Here is a 16,701-nt window from a genome sequence, read left to right on the forward strand (position 1 = left end):
TACCAGGGGGCTGCCGCCCCCTGGACCCCCGCATTTTCTGGCTAAATGCCTTCATATTTCAACATTTTGTTCTGCTGTTTGCGATACGTATCAACTTTCGATGTTGGTATCAAAAAAAATAGTATGAACGACTCGGGGCAAAAGTAAAAAAATTCAACCTGTGCGATTGAGGCCCTTGCCTTCGGCGCGGGCATCAACTCTCGCACACGGTTGAATTTTTTTACTTTCGCCCCTTGTCATTCAATGTACTATTTAAATTCGCAAAAAACAAGTAGGCCACAAAATAGAAAATGTGTCGGTTTTAAAAATCCCGTGCGTGCAGATTGATGATATTTTTCAGTGAACATGCCTAGTCTAGGATCCCACTATACATTAACTCCAAGATCTAAGATTTATTGGACGAGATAACTCGATGCAATATCGTCTCTAGCAAACAAACTAGGACAATTAAGGTGGTAAAACTATACAGTGTACGCTGTCATAGAAAATTATAAATTTTTAAAAATAAATTAAATGAAGTATAAGCAGCGATGTGCCTTTTATGTGTTGAAAATATTTATGTCTTTTGTCCACATTACGGTGTTCCAAATTTGTGATTGTAATGTCTTTTTGTGTGTTTTCCTCCATCATTTTGGTGTGCAAAAATGAAATGAAGTTTAAAATTTGCGTATGTCGATTTTGCTTTAAAAAAGTGCGGTACAGCAACTCCCAACACAAAAAAGTCAGTGTCAAATTTGTTAAATAGGGTGGTATTTTGATTGCGTCAAATCGAAGTTTGTTTGCTAGAGAGGGTATTGATCGAGGCTGATATAATGATATCATTAAATCTAATAATTTTTTTTATTTAAAAAGTGTCTACGTTTAAATCTTTTACTTCACTAGGATGAACTATCACCGCATTTCAATATATGGAAACACTGACCATAGCTCATCATAGTGTTGTCGATAACAAATCACTTGTGTCAGGTTCGCCTTGGCAATTAACAATAAAGAACATTAATCTGTTAGGAGTGCTGTGATGAAATATAGAGATTTATCAATCGTTTAGACACATTGATAGAATGAATCATGTTTACGAAGTAGAATACAAAAGAGTAGGAGTTCATCTTAAATATGAACAATCACCAATCCTTGGGTTGGTCTCAGGCGTAAAAGTAGTAAAAAAACATTTCGAATTATCTGCGTTAACACTAACAGCATATTTTTGTATAACAACACTGACGTGTAGCCAAAATGCGGTCATTGGCTGAATAGGCTGAATAGGCGAAAGTGCACAGCAATCTTTTTACCGCCAAAACAAACCTCGTAAAGATATAAATTTTCCACAGTACGCGTTTTACTACTCCTTCGTACATTTTAATTGCAACAGACTATTTACGAGAAACTAAAGAATGGAAAAAGAAAATATTTCCAATAACATGGCTCGCTTCTCATTGAAGGTAAATACGAATTGCTGGTTTTAATTGGAGTTTAATTGAAAGAAATTGAATGATTTTTTCGCATTTTAATGTTAATTGCGAAATAGTTGGTATGGGCGTCGCGTTACAAAGGGACCATATTTCCATATTCTAATTTTGTACTAATGTCGCTGACTTAGTTATACATAGTTTGCGGTATTTTCAAATATAATATTATTGCCAAACGATCTTATATTCCTGCGCAATTTTGCACTATTTTAGAGAAACATATGATTGAAGGGTCCCGTCATATGTTTTCAAGCTAATATTTGTTTCGAAGCATCGTTAGAATAATAGAACGTTTCAGACCATTTTACGACATAATATTGAAATATTGGTTTCGATATCACTGTAAATGTGTCACCAGTTTTTTTCTAACTCAACAATCATCAGTGTGAGGTTATATAAACAAACGAATATTTTGTGATTGCAAGTTATTTTGCTGAGCAAAGACTTTAGACAAATTGCATCGTAATCATTTTTCAGTTATAACTGTTATGGACCCGTTTTTGTCTTACATCAGAATTTAAGATCTAAGAAATTTTGAGTAAATCAGGCATAATTTCCGTCCACAGAGTCCGAGAAAAGTTTTAACAGAACCGTCGCAGATCGCATCCAAACTACCAAAACTACAGTCTCTCGATGAACCAGTCAAACCCAATGAGTTAACGGATACTGACATGTCTATCGCCAACAAACAATCGACTTCATTCGATCCGCAATTGGAGCCACTACTTCGTGAAAATCCTCGGCGTTTTGTTATTTTTCCCATTCAATATGAGGATGTCTGGCAAATGTATAAAAAGGTGAGCAACAGACAACGTTAGTGCCTATGTCAACGTTTTTGCAAATGAAACATATTCACAGGCCGAGGCATCGTTTTGGACAGTCGAAGAAGTGGATCTCAGTAAAGATACGGTAGATTGGGAGAATAAACTGAACGAAAATGAGCGCAAGTTTATCAGTCACGTACTTGCCTTTTTTGCCGCATCCGATGGTATCGTCAACGAAAATTTAGTGGAACGATTCAGCCAAGAAGTGCAGATCACCGAGGCTCGTTGCTTTTACGGTTTTCAAATTGCAATGGAAAATGTCCATTCCGAAATGTACAGCATCTTAATCGACACTTTGATTAAGGACAAAAATGAGAGGTAGGTCTGATGTTGCTGGTTTGATGATAGTGAAAATAATTTCGTTGTCAACTTTGAAGGGATTACTTATTCAACGCCATCGAAACGCTTCCTTGTGTAAAGAAGAAAGCTGATTGGGCACTACAATGGATCGGCAGCAAAACGGCCAATTTCGGTGAACGTATTATCGCTTTTGCAGCAGTGGAGGGTATTTTCTTCAGTGGCAGCTTTGCATCGATTTTCTGGTTGAAAAAGAGGGGCTTAATGCCTGGTTTGACATTCTCGAACGAGTTGATCTCACGCGACGAAGGATTACACTGTGACTTTGCATGTTTGATGTTCAAACATTTGCAACAAAAACCAACTGACGAAAGAATAATTGAAATTATTCGAGAAGCTGTGAAGATTGAACAGGAATTCTTATCGATTGCATTACCTGTGTCTATGTTGGGCATGAATTGTGGGTTAATGTGCGAATATATTGAGTTTGTTGCTGATCGACTGCTCAATGAACTGAATGTTGAAAAGGTATAATGGAAACGGTGGCAATCCATTTTTTCGGAAGTTTATTTACGTTGGAATTCTTTCGTTACAGATCTACAACACCAAGAATCCATTCAGTTTTATGGAGTTGATCTCATTGGAAGGCAAGACAAATTTCTTCGAGAAGAAGGTTGGCGAATACCAAAAGCAAGGAGTTATGGCTAATAACAGTGACAGTGTGTTCACTCTGGACGCAGACTTTTAAGATAAATAGCCAAGACGATGCCTATTAATTTAACCTAAGCAAATTATATTAACTGATCAGCGATTGAAAACAGTTTGATGTTGTGACAATTGAAAGTATTTCTTAAATTTACATTTATTTTCAAAAAAATATAAATTTTCCATTAAAACAAGGCCGAAGGAATTTAGAATGTTCACCAGCATTGGATTACTGGCACGAAATGAAAGGTAAGACTCTGCAGATGAATTCAAACAATAAGAACCAGAAGATTTCTAAATGTTCAACTGATGTCTTACAGTTGAAATAACGGTGATAGTGGTAGGTCTTTTGTACGGGAACATTGACTTCGCTAACCTTCGACAACAAAATTTTATTTTTTCTCCAAAAAATGCGTCAGTAGGGAATTGTATCACACACACTGATGACTTGGAAACAATTATCAGTTTAGAACAAAAGGCAATTCAACTCAAATGAAAAATTTTTAATCTGCCATCGCGTCAACTGAATTCAAATCTGAGTTTATTCCCGAATTCAAAAGCTTGAATTCATGCATCATCTCTTCAGAGGTTCCACCAAAATCAGCATCATCAAATAAAGTAGCCGCAAAGTATTGACTAAATATTCTCGAAATATATTGATCCTTTAAGATGGGCCACATTCCTTCTAAAAATCCGATATGGCCTCCTCGAGCCGTTATGACGATAGCTACATGCGATGATTTTAGTGCAGCACTTATCGGGATTGCTGTGAATAGGTAGAAATATTTGTATATGCTTTCTCAGAAATGTATATCCTCTCACTACTAAGACTCGGAACAGGTCAGGTATTGCTTAAACTGAACCTGATTTTCAAGTTGACCTGAAAATATTCGAATCTCAGCTGACCTCAGATTTCTGGAATACCTGAAATATCCCAGATGTACCTGACATCTAACCTGATATACAGGAATTTTTACTTATTTTCAGATATGTAAGTTCAGGTCAGGTAAAAGTTTCAATTCAGGTTCAATTTTAATCAGATTCAGATAATCTGACATTCAGGTCGACCTGACCCTTTTACAATACAGTACCATCAAATGGTTGCAACGGATCATCTGCAGCGTTTAGGCAAAGCATTGGTGTAGTTATCTTGTGTAATTTGTCATGTAATGATGCGGCCCTGTAATATTGTTCGACATCTTCGTAGCCAAAATGTTTCGATGTAAAATGTGAATCGAATTGTTTGATGGTTTTGCACTGTAACAAATAACTCGAACAATACCGAAAAGCTGCAGGATCTACATTATCTCGTTTACCTGAAAAATTCTGTCCATTTCTTGTTTATCAAGTTTCAAAAATTCACAATAATTGTTCACAGTGCTGGACATATTATTCGTTAGATATTGACCAATCAGACAATTCAAATACGGCTTCTCAATGCTTTCGGATACTGTGTAAAGGAGGCTTAAGCCGCAGATATCTCAATTTACATATCAGTACCTACATTTGTGAACATTCCATGGAACGGAAATTATTTGACATGCTGTGAATATGTTACTAGCTTCAACGCCATTCTCGGCCATATAATTTCCTAATATCAGCCCGCCCATTGATATTCCAGTTGCACCCAGTCGGACGTTCGGATTTTGATTTTTTATATGATTTACAACCTCTGATAGATCTTCAATATTAGCAGCACAATATAATCGAGGAGTTTTCAGTTCTACTCCAGCTGCTTAGAGGAATCATAAAAATAAAATTTTCATTGATACAATTTTGTTAGCTTTTCGCAGACGGTTACTTCATCTGCTATAACGACAAGCACGATAAAAATGGAAATATGTTGAAAATACTTAAAACAAAAGAAGCAAAAGATTTGATAGTAGTTCTGAGAAAGGCTATAATCCATCACCTAATCCACGATTGTTAAAAACTACTGTACGAACTCCGATACTCTGCGCTGCCATAACCAAGCACCTGATATAGTCGTGACGAGATTCTCCTAATTGATCAATTGTTACACGTCGTCATTAACTTATCACAATTTCGTATGCATTTTCCAGCGCAAAATAGGTACCTGTAAGTCCTGGTAAAATAAGAATGAGTGGAGATGACTTCTCACAGCCGTCTTCCATCCAATCCAGCGCAACTATACCACCATCCTTTAATGTGAAAATTTCACTGGCAAAATAATTACACAAATTTTAAGCTCTCACAATAATCCGATATGGCTTATATTCTCTATTAAATATCAAATAATATGGTTAGATTTACCGTCTGTAGTAAATGGTTGGAAAAATTGTTTGTCGCAATGCACTTGCTACTAATGTTTGAGCTCGACTTTCAATACACCATATTGTTGGCCAAAATTTCGATTCAATGGAAGGAACATTCTTCAACAGGAATTCTTTGAACGCTCCATGTGATACAGCTAGTGTAGGGTGCTGTAAAAGTTTATTGTCTGCATTGAAATTTCTTTTTTGATGTAAGGCAAGTTAGGTAGCCCCGGGTCTAAGTGCGAGGCGAAGACAAGGGCCAATAAAATTCCGTACAATTAAAAGGAAAAGCTCAATTATCGTCGGATGCAGTGACTACTGTTTTCTGCAGAATACAGCGAGTAGAAATGTACTACCTTTAATGCATTCGATTCGGCGGACTTACCTTCACAACTTCAATTAAATAATAGACCACGTATCCCACTATACATATTGCTATCAAATGCCATCTCTGCACATTCTCCGAGTACGAGTACAAACTGTTGAACATAATACAGGTCTTTTTCAATTGAACCACAAGCGTAATAAGATCTGATTTGGATTATTCTTCACGAAAAGCTGAAAAGCAAAATGTGAAAATTTATTTTTATGGGAAAATTTAAACTTTTCTAAGTCCAAAGTCCCGTCTTCTATCGACAGAAACTGCAAAGATAAGCGATGACCTCCAGTAAATGTGGTATTTCAATAGTAAAGAAAATTTGTTTATCATCTCCGAGGCTTATATTACCAGCCAAAGTCGAGGTATATAACCTCGAGTGAATAAACAAATTTTTCAACAACAATAAACAACGATATACTTTCGCCTTTGCTCTGCTTCGCTTTTGCCGTTTGTGAGACTGAATAAAAGATCAGATGTATACTGAGAAGTGAACCGTATCGATACTAACTAACGAATGAATAATTCAGTAATTGCATTTCTTACATTACTAATCTTGGGATACAATGATTTATCGGCCTTATCAAGATCACGACTGCAACTCAACTGCAATTCAATTGAAGTCAAGTATCGTGTAAACTAATCTAGATATTTATTATAAGTCGAAACGATATCAAGAAGAGCTGTATGGCAAAAGTTTACTTGCTTGTTTCTAGAGACAAATGTTACACAGTAGCTTCAGATTTTTTGCTAGCATTTAAATATTCTTGTTGCATTTGTTGAGCCGTTGAACTGAAATTTATATCATCAAATAATGTAGCAGCAAAGTATTGACTGAAAACTCGGGCAATATATTGATCTTTCCCAATGGGCCAAATTCCGTTCAAGAACCCAATGTGTCCTCCTCTGGTTGTTACTAATATAGCTACGTGAGAAGAATTCTGCGCTGCATTTACTGGAATATCTTTGAATAGACGACAAAGTGTTGATTTTCTTAACTGAACAAAATATTCACTTTTGCACACACCATTTAATGGTTGAAAAGGATCGTCAGCGGCACTAAGGCCAAGAAGTGGAGTGGACATCATATGCAGTTTGTCGTGTAATGTCGCTGTTCCATAATAATGTTCAACGTCTTTGAAACCAAAGTGTTTTGAAGTAAAACTTGAGTCGAATTCCTTTATAGATTTACTCTGCAGAAAGATTCCACCGTATGTAATAAAATTGACGTTCAACATCCCGATAATGACTGTTCACTTGATGTGATCATTATACTGAAATTCCCATATTTACCTGTAGAATTGCATCTATATCGAATTCCCCATTTCTTAATACATCACCCTTGCTCAGTGTTTTACATAAGTTTCTCGCTGAGTGTTGACTAAGCAGACTATTCAAATAAGGTGTCTCAATGCTATCGGATCCTGTCAATTGAAAATATTACTTAGACTTTCCAGCACCACTGCAAAAATTGATTCCTGAACAACAACCTTTTTGAACATTCCATGGAACAGAAATTACTTGACATGCTGTGAATGTCTTACTTGATTCTTCGCTTTTCTCAGCTATATAATTGCCTAAAACCAATCCCCCCATCGATATTCCAGTCGCACCCAACCGTACACCAGGATTGAGTTGCTTTATATGATTTACAACCTCTGATAGATCGTCGATATTTGAAGCACAATATAAACGAGGAGTTTTTAGTTTTACACCACCTGTGTACAATCCAGTAATAATTGGAATTTTTTTACCGGTACAAGATCAATGATCACCTAAACCACGATTGTTGAAAATTACTGTACGAACGCCAATTCCTTGTGCCGCTACCACTAAACACCTAACATAATCGCTATGAGAATCTCCTAATTTGACAATAGAATCACAAATGATTTCTGATGAGAAATTCATCCCAAAATTGTGTACCTGAAAGTCCTGGCAAAATAAGGATAAGTGGAGATAATTTCTTACAACCTTCTTCCATCCAATCCAGTGCAACTTCTCCACCATCATTTAACGTTAAAATTTCTCTGATAGAACATTTACAAGAGTTAATCTTTTCCAATTTTCCAAGATGCAGATTTACCGTCTGTAGTGGATGGTCGGGAAAACTGTTGACCTCAAAATGCTAGCAAATACTGTCTGGGCTCGACTTTCAACACACCATATGGTCGGCCAAAATTTCGATTGCATAGAGGGGACATGTTTCAACAAAAAGTCTTTAAAGGCTCCTTCTGCTACAGCTAGTTTTGGACGCTGCAAAATGGTATTTACAGATAACATGAAAGACAATAATTTTGATTTTCTCTGCTAGTGACTGGAGATTGGGATTACCTTCACAATTTCAGTTAAATAATACATAACGTATCCTATTGCGAAACCAGCTAATAAGAGCCAACTCGACATATTTTCTGAGTATCAGCACAAACTGCGAATGAAGTAACCCTTTCAACCCGTGCGTGCTCTACGCTAGTAGAGCGGCTTACTTTAATAAAAAAAAACCCTTTCAATAGTATACTTGCCGTCTGTAAAAGGTTAACATTAAACGAAACGTACAAATGGTAAAATTCTACAACGATGAAGCGAACTTTTAGAACTGACGAATGATTTTTTTAAATTTATAATCTTTCGGATATAATGTGTTATCGTCAATTATGATCTGTAAATATTTATTTTAGATATTGAACGGTAAACGACCAGTTCGATTGCAATTTGCACTACAGTTTGCTAGATGTTTGACCTGTCACAGACGGCTAGCATATGACCAGAGTTATTATCGGGTCTATTACTTCCATCGAACAAAGTATTTTTAATCGGTTGATTTCATAGTAGATTACAGCAGAGCCTATGTAAATGAGTAATACATGTGTGCGATGTTTGTGGCGTGTGAGCCGAAGGCGAACCGCCTAATTTCGCTCACATGTATTACTCATTCACATAGGCTCTTCTGTACTGTTCTTTAATGTGTAGGCATCCTGTGCGTTGTATTTACATTGTCTAAGATGAAAACTACGAAACAATTTTGCATAAAACAGCATTTCGGATCCTTTCCACTTCTAAACATTTTGCACTAAAATTTAATTTTCATTTAGTAGGCATCGGTCGTGCCTGCCATTTCGGTGATATTTATTTGACTTCTTTATTGTTGTCATTCTCATTTTCAGTGAAAATTTTTTGATTTTGTTGTTTCAAATTATAAATTCAGTTGTGATTTTAGTGTTTTCTTAATTGTATCGATGGCACGTGTACCAAAAAATAGTTTTGCCTGTGTAAATTCCAATTTATATCGTGGTTTGTGAGAAGTGAAAACATAAACAAAATCATCGAAAAATTTCCGACCAGAGCATGTAAATGATCGCACATAGCATGTAAATCATCGAAAAACCTAACATGTAAGTTTCATTTACATTCTCATCGCAGACAATGTAAATACAACGTACAGGATGCCTACACATTAAAATCTTTTACTTCAATTTTTTTATATGCATTTTCCTATATAGGGCTTGTCATTACTTTTGTCGTAGTTATCGATAGAAGTAGAATTGTTTCACACTATTTTAAGAAGAATGAAGGTTTCGATTGTTGTCCAAACGGATATGTAAAGCAGTCAGAAAAGGAGTAACTATGCAACTATGTTATTTCGAAGTGATAAATATTATTTCGATGAGACCTGAAGAAATTGGAAAATGTGGAAATATTGGCGTTTCATCGAGATGGTTAGATTTTCAGACAATTCATACCAACTATGCACTTCTTGTATGGTCGCATTTTCTCAGCATTCGCCTTGTACTTTTCCGAATCAATTCACAGACGGCAAGCGAAATCCGAATTTCGTGTTGTCATCGACTGCAGCGATCGTAGCTTAAGTTCAGAGTCGTATCGGAAATGCTAATCCATGATGGTCGTATAAAATGAAACAGGTATACTCGTAAAAGCTTATTAATAAATTTTAATTGCTCTAAGATTTGATTTAACAAAAACATTTTGAAGTTTTGATTTATTAACAAAAATTGTGCTAACAATAACGATTTTAAGTCTAAACGTATACGGTATTGTTTTTCGATATGCTCCCATTTGAATTTATATATTTTCCTAGTGATAATAATAATGTCGAACGTTAAAGCTCAAAGGCCGATTCGTCGGACGAGTCGGATCAAATGTTTTCGAGGTCTAGGTGCGAACACACTAAATTGTTTGCGATGCAAGAGACGCTAACAAACAAATTTGTGGAAGTTTTTACGGATAAGATATTCGAAATATGTTCGACTTCCCTAAATTGATGTGAATGGCAAGGTTTGTTCTGGTCACTAATATTTCGTAAATTTTTTCAAATTAGGAGAATTTTGGTGAAATTTAGAGAAATCGATGAAATCACGTTAAATATTAGGCTCTCGATAAGATTGTTTCAAAATAATGTGAACAAAGAACTTGGTGTCCTATTCATATTTAGTTCCGGTTTATCATTTTGACCCGGAATTCGTTAGCTTCGTGCGATACTTAACATTACATTGTATATAATGTCAATTCCGTTGGCTCCATAGATATGAATCATTTTTGCCTTACTAACAGTGGGAACGGTGAGAGGGTAACATTAATTCTTCTTAAAAATTATTAAATTTCTTTGAAATTATTCCCTAAATAGGGAAATAAGTAGACGGTAGATAGAACGACTTATTTTTTTTTAAATCTTTCGATCATAAATTCCTCAAACAATTATTCAAAATTTCTAAAGAAATCTCACAAGAAGATCCTTCGGTCGCGTAGTGAAAGTGTAAGATTTCTCAGACCGGATTTTTTACTAAACGACTACGTTGTTATAGGTACCTAAATTTGTTTGGTTTCAGTAGAAATAATTAACAGAGAGGTCGCATATAAAGTTACGTAACGTGCCTTTCGTATGCACTAAATTCTTGTTATTCTATTTAGCGGCGAAAATGTCATTTCAATAATCACAGTTTATATATGTTTGAATCATCCCAAACGTACAATTACTATTTTTGATATTTAAAATGTCTATTGGTCCGGTAACTAAGAATGTTAACATGGTTGAATCAATCAATACAAGTTTTAAAAAAAATGAAAATTCCTAAATTTGAATTTTTTTTTTTTTTAATTTGCACTCTGCTAGCTAAGACAACTACTTAGTTTTAAATTTACATGATCCCTGTCATTGTTTCAGATTGTGTGCTAACATTTTTGAGCTTGAATTCGTTCATCATCTGTTGAGACGTTCCACTAAATGTTTTATCTTCAAATAATGTAGCCGCAAAATATTGACTAAATAGCCGGCCCATGTATTGATCTTTAAGGCTGGGCCAGATTCCTTCTAAAAACCCAATGTGTCCGCCACGAGCCGTTATGACGATAGCCACATGAGAAGAATTTAAAGCAGCATCTACCGGAATAGCTATGAATAGTCGAAATGGATTAGTTTTTACAAGGAAAAAAGTTGTTGTTCGATCTATTTCGCAGTACCGTCTAATGGTTGAAAGGGGTCATCTGCTGCGCTCAGACAAAGAAGTGGAGTGGTTATCTTATGTAATTTGTCATGCAATGTTGCGGTTCTATAATAGTGTTCGACATCTTCGAAACCAAAATGCTTTGAGGTGAAATTCGCATCGAACTCCTTGATAGTTTTACTCTGCAAATGGAGGTTGAATCATGCACAATAAAGTCATGTCGAACCCATGTAATTTTCTATATTTACCTGAAGAATTATGTCCATGTCGAATTCACCGTTTTTTAAAACATCACATTTGTTCAGAGTTTTACACAAGTTGCTAGCCAAATGTTGGCCAAGAAGGCTATTTAAATAAGGCTTCTCAATGCTGTCCGATCCTATTAATGTATTAATGTTATTCGCACATCAATGTCTCCGTGATTTATATCTACAACCTTTGTGAACATTCCATGGAACGGAAATTATTTGACATGCTGTGAATATCTTGCTAGCTGCTAGACCTTTCTCAGCCATATAATTGCCTAATATTAGTCCGCCCATTGAAATTCCAGTGGCACCCAATCGTACATCCGGATTAAGTTTCTTTATATGATTGACCACCTCTGACAGATCTTCAATATTTGCAGCACAGTATAAACGAGGAGTTTTTAGTTCCACACCGCCTGTAAAAAAATTGTTGGTCATTGGGATACTTTTGTCACTTGCAAAACGAAAAGAACGTAGCGAACAATTTGAGTAGATTTCATTTAAGATTTTAGTTACCTAGGCCACGATTGTTGAAAACCACCGTACGAACTCCGATACCTTGGGCTGCCATAACTAAGCATTTTATATACTCAGCCTGCGATGCTCCTAATATATTGATTAAACGATAAATAATTGCTTTTAAATTTACTACTGAAATTGTTACCGGTTAGTCCTGGCAGAATTAGAATTAACGGAGACGATTTTTCGCAATCGTCTTCCATCCAATCTAGTGCTACTTCTCCTCCATCCTTTAATGTTAAAATTTCTCTGGAAATGATACAAAGATTAGCCGTGTTTGCAATCACGACTCAAAATATATTTTTTTTTACCGCCTGTAGTGAATAGTTGGGAAAATTTTTGATCGTAAAAGGCTTGCAAATACTGTCTGGGCTCGGCTCTCAACACACCAGATTGTTGGCCAAAATTTTGTTTCAATAGTGGGAACATTTTTTAAAAGAAATTCTTTAAAAGCTCCATCCGATACTGCTAATATTGGACGCTGCAAAGATAGAACGAACATTTTTTTAAAAACATTATCATGGCAATGAAGAAGAAAATAGGAAAGTTTGGGATGTATGAGGAGAGGTTCGGGAAAATGCGGACGTCTTTTATGAACAAGGTCTGAAAACTCACTCGAATATGGATTGCACTGTTTATAAAATAGGAATAACAGTAGCTTCATTACCGGCGCTAATTAGCAATTCACAAAAAATAGATAAAAACTTCATTAGACTTGTTAATTCAACTGTTATTACACATTCTGTACTTTTGACATGGTGCAAGTGAGTTACTGCCGAAATGATTTTTAGCAACAAGGAGCACAATATTCCTAAAAACAATGGCTAAATGCAATTTGATCTGGAATAAACTATGATTCATTGTAAATACAATTTCACTGTAATTCCATATGGATTGAAGTAAATAATTTGTCTTCCGTGTATTTGCTAGTTTAGTGAAGTAATAACTTACGTGTATGTCTAACAAAATGGTATAACGCAATTATTCGTCATTATAGTAACGTTCATTTGACGGTTACAATCAAATGTTAATCACATGTTAAACACATATACGAGCTTAATTGATGATAAGAAAGAGTAAAGGTTGAAGATTTATACCCGCTCAATCATTATAAACAATATTCACACGTGCTTCATCATTCTTTTTATATCAATCATAACTGTAACAGGAAAATGTACCAGTACCTACAATGTAGTTTCTACGTTTTACGTTACTAATATTCGAGTTTCATCGAATCAAATTCAAGGAGATAGTTATAGTCCTTGATCTGTTATCAATAGCAACGAACGAAATAAACGATAACCTCTAGTTAACGTGGTCTTATATAGTGAAATGTATAATGTTAAAACAAATGAAGTAATAGACTTTGTATCAAATAAGTTGAACAAAAGAATGAACAGATTGATCGTAATCCGTTTGTCGTTTCTAAAAGGTTATACCACCTTCATAGAGAACTAGTTTTATATTTTGTTTGTGAATAACGAATACGTAAATATGATTAAATATCGTTCTAATAAAATGTTAAATATGATGTCATTTGGAGTGTCGATTGATTGGAATGACTGGTGGATAATAAACTTACCTTAACAACTTCGATTAAATAATACACCACATATCCTGTTATACAAATCGCTATTAAATGCCATCTCGGTATATTCTCCGAGTACCAGTACAGACTGCTAATCATAATGTAATTTTTGAATGGTCGTTTAAATTAAGTATTTTCTATCACAACCACATATAGCTAAATTTTTACACTTAAATAAATCCAAAGTTAGTGAATCACTGTTAGTCAAACATATTTTATCTGCTGTACGCAACCTTTATGCACGAGTTAATTTAATTTCGCCAGAAAAGTTTATACAACCATCTATTCACACTACAAACAAAATTTAATCAGATAATCTTTTAACGTTTTTCGGTTCAATTTCAATGTCTTCTGATATGAGTTATCTGTAAAGTAATAGAAGAAAAGCAGGGTAGCTAAACTTTCGAGGATTCGGATCCGTTTGAAGCGTTAACGAATTTTTTTGTTCTTTTTTTATTGAAGCTTAAACAATGAACTGTATCATGTCACAGACATTGACCTTCAAATAAAGTACCTACATCGCAATAATTTCGAAAATCAGCGGAAAGAATGATATTTCAATTGGCAGTGACGAAGCAAAACCTCTACAGCTACAAAGTTGTCAATAGATATTGCAAAATAATTAAAGTTGTAGCCACAAATGGTTTCCTATATTGAATACGTGTTTATTTAAGACTTGACAACAATTGCATTTGTAATTTATCCGATTGTATTTTCAAATCAGCAAACCAGTGTAAGTTTCAGCTACCATACTTCCAGTTTGACTGAATCCAGAATAAAATGTCGAATAAAAGATCCTGGGAGAAGGAATTTATTCTAAACAGTATTTAGGAAGTGTTACTATGTGGAGCAACTGCTCACCCCGACCCCGTTGATTACTGCAATCGCTTATACGCTGTAATTTTACGCTAACGATATAGATGTTCTCAGCGAAAATTGATTTTAATCTGTTACAGACGGCAAGCATATGACCAGTATTATTATCGGGTCTATTACTTCCATCGATTGATTTCAAATCTTGTACTTCAATTTTTTAACATGCATTTTACTATATAAAGGACCATACTACCCAGAGCTTGTCATTTTTTTTGTCGTCATTATCGACAACAGATGAATAGCCGTATGGTTCAGGTCGCTCTAACGAAACTACTACTTCCATACTGAAGAGAACGAATAACTCGCAAGCCGAAAGAAAATATGGAAATATTATTATGGACATCCTATACCTATTTATAGGGTAGCTCAATATAAAGCTTCAATCATGAAATGATTATCCAAAGGAAATCGTCGACTGATACACAGTTTATGGTTTAAACGACATACAATTGGAAAATTGAATAAAAAGACAAACCTTTTGTTAACAACATAAAATTGGTAGGTGGAGTCAATTTGCTGTACAATAGTACATTGAATGACAAGGGGCGAAAGTAAAAAAATTCAACCGTGTGCGAGAGTTGATGCCCGCGCCGAAGGCAAGGGCCTCAATCGCACAGGTTGAATTTTTTTACTTTTGCCCCGAGTCGTTCATACTATTTTTTTTGATACCAACATCGAAAGTTGATACGTATCGCAAACAGCAGAACAAAATGTTGAAATATGAAGGCATTTAGCCAGAAAATGCGGGGGTCCAGGGGGCGGCAGCCCCCTGGTATATCAAAAATTTAATTATTTAGCCATCACAACAATAACACACACAAAAATTAACAAATAACTAACAAATCATTAACAACAAAAAGTATCAACTTCGTATGTTAATTTCAATAAGAGCACTGGCGCACGCTTTATTTCAATTTTGATCGCAGTACACTTATTGACAAGAGTCGACTATTACATTATGTAGTCGACTTTCGCATTATGTATATTGACTTTCGCTTTATGTATTCTTTCTTTCTCCCCGCTCAAACACATAACTTGCATTTTTTTACTTTCGCCCCGGATTTCGAGGGCGAAAGTATCAACTTTCGATGTTGGTATCAAAAAAAAGGTTTTAAATCTCTCATAAAGATAAGAAATTCGTTCATAAGTAAATGGTTTACAGTCGCTTTCTTGTCTACATATTTCGCAACCATGAACTGATAAATCTCTATAACTCTAGTCTAACTGCCCAAGGCAAAAATTCGGTATGTTCATGAACAATAATGCACCAACCGAGTTGCTACGTAGAAGTTATTCTTCTACAACGGTTGCTATGAACAGCACGTAATGCAGATGTTCAAGAAAACATGTATACAACGTACACTCGGTTCATGCCAAGTGAATTTCATTAATTATTATTATTGCGGAGCATCATTTTTACCGAAGTAGAGAAGTAGAGAAGAAATACTACCATTGTCATTAATCTACAAAGAATGTAAATGACCATTGAGCAATGGTCTGTCACTACACAAGTGGTAGAAAACCAATTCACCGGATTCGTGTTCCAACCAATTATTCATAAATCAGCTCATTAAAATTGAACCACTTTCAAAGAGACCAACTAAATTTTGTCCAAACACTTATGTGGTTACACTTGAGTGGTCCGCACTTTCCACAACAAATAATAAAATCAATAAAAATTTGTATATTAAAGTAACCACAATCTAAATACACAAAATACACAAGTTAGCCGCTGTATCGGTAAATGATTGTTCCACAATGCAGTAGAAAAATCGGCTTTTCGTGAAAAATATCAATAAATCGTATCGGATTTTTCGACACACAAAGATGTGGACATCAGACAAGGAACGGTTCAGTTAACAATTGAAGAATATTTTAGACAAAAAATTTACGTCAACCAATAATCACAAAATAATCTCAAATATTACGTAATAAAGCTCGACACTATAATAAACTTTTTACAAAGATTTAATGCCGACACTTAATGGAGGTGAAATCATCCGTAGTGTATGAATGAAACTGAAACGTATTATGTACACACTACCTCACAACAGCTAATTTGACAGA

At 35.2% G+C, this 16,701-nt stretch overlaps 4 protein-coding genes across 11 annotated transcripts; 1 reads left to right on the top strand and 3 right to left on the bottom strand.

Annotated features, from left to right (window-relative positions):
• The first annotated feature begins 1,213 nt into the window (after positions 1–1,213).
• LOC119081867 (ribonucleoside-diphosphate reductase subunit M2) lies at positions 1,214–3,487 on the top strand. 3 transcript variants are annotated; one of them, XM_037191097.1, is made up of 5 exons: positions 1,214–1,439; positions 2,033–2,263; positions 2,325–2,608; positions 2,668–3,115; positions 3,183–3,487. In XM_037191097.1, the coding sequence occupies exons 1-5, from the start codon at positions 1,392–1,394 to the stop codon at positions 3,333–3,335; spliced, it is 1,164 nt and encodes a 387-aa protein (XP_037046992.1). In that variant the 5' UTR covers positions 1,214–1,391; the 3' UTR covers positions 3,336–3,487. The 3 variants fall into 3 exon arrangements, with proteins under 3 accessions (XP_037046992.1, XP_037046994.1, XP_037046993.1); XM_037191099.1 differs by lacking the exon at positions 1,214–1,439 and adding an exon at positions 1,744–1,856; XM_037191098.1 differs by lacking the exon at positions 1,214–1,439 and adding an exon at positions 1,758–1,903.
• Positions 3,488–3,773: 286 nt separating this feature from the next.
• LOC119081865 (phospholipase ABHD3-like) lies at positions 3,774–6,465 on the bottom strand. The gene is made up of 9 exons (XM_037191094.1): positions 6,366–6,465; positions 5,954–6,126; positions 5,567–5,736; positions 5,370–5,473; positions 5,205–5,294; positions 4,797–5,024; positions 4,609–4,742; positions 4,384–4,549; positions 3,774–4,058 (listed from the first exon to the last, which is right to left on the bottom strand). The coding sequence occupies exons 2-9, from the start codon at positions 6,056–6,058 to the stop codon at positions 3,796–3,798; spliced, it is 1,260 nt and encodes a 419-aa protein (XP_037046989.1). The 5' UTR covers positions 6,059–6,126; positions 6,366–6,465; the 3' UTR covers positions 3,774–3,795.
• Positions 6,466–6,644: 179 nt separating this feature from the next.
• Positions 6,645–8,535, bottom strand: LOC119081866 (phospholipase ABHD3-like). The gene is made up of 9 exons (XM_037191095.1): positions 8,501–8,535; positions 8,279–8,429; positions 8,031–8,200; positions 7,871–7,974; positions 7,720–7,809; positions 7,435–7,662; positions 7,238–7,368; positions 6,972–7,137; positions 6,645–6,908 (listed from the first exon to the last, which is right to left on the bottom strand). The coding sequence occupies exons 2-9, from the start codon at positions 8,348–8,350 to the stop codon at positions 6,670–6,672; spliced, it is 1,200 nt and encodes a 399-aa protein (XP_037046990.1). The 5' UTR covers positions 8,351–8,429; positions 8,501–8,535; the 3' UTR covers positions 6,645–6,669.
• Positions 8,536–9,873: 1,338 nt separating this feature from the next.
• LOC119081869 (protein ABHD1) lies at positions 9,874–16,698 on the bottom strand. 6 transcript variants are annotated; one of them, XM_037191101.1, is made up of 9 exons: positions 16,563–16,698; positions 13,753–14,123; positions 12,482–12,651; positions 12,316–12,419; positions 12,168–12,257; positions 11,840–12,067; positions 11,652–11,782; positions 11,420–11,585; positions 9,874–11,351 (listed from the first exon to the last, which is right to left on the bottom strand). In XM_037191101.1, exons 2-9 carry the CDS (start codon positions 13,855–13,857, stop codon positions 11,098–11,100), a joined length of 1,248 nt encoding a protein of 415 aa, XP_037046996.1. In that variant the 5' UTR covers positions 13,858–14,123; positions 16,563–16,698; the 3' UTR covers positions 9,874–11,097. The 6 variants fall into 6 exon arrangements, with proteins under 6 accessions (XP_037046996.1, XP_037046998.1, XP_037047002.1 ...); XM_037191103.1 differs by having other exon boundaries at positions 13,753–13,991; positions 16,563–16,676; XM_037191107.1 differs by having other exon boundaries at positions 13,753–13,927; positions 16,563–16,642.
• Between the last annotated feature and the right edge of the window lie 3 nt (positions 16,699–16,701).

The sequence above is a fragment of the Bradysia coprophila genome, unplaced genomic scaffold, assembly GCF_014529535.1.
Source record: "Bradysia coprophila strain Holo2 unplaced genomic scaffold, BU_Bcop_v1 contig_358, whole genome shotgun sequence".
Lineage (NCBI taxonomy): Eukaryota > Metazoa > Arthropoda > Insecta > Diptera > Sciaridae > Bradysia > Bradysia coprophila.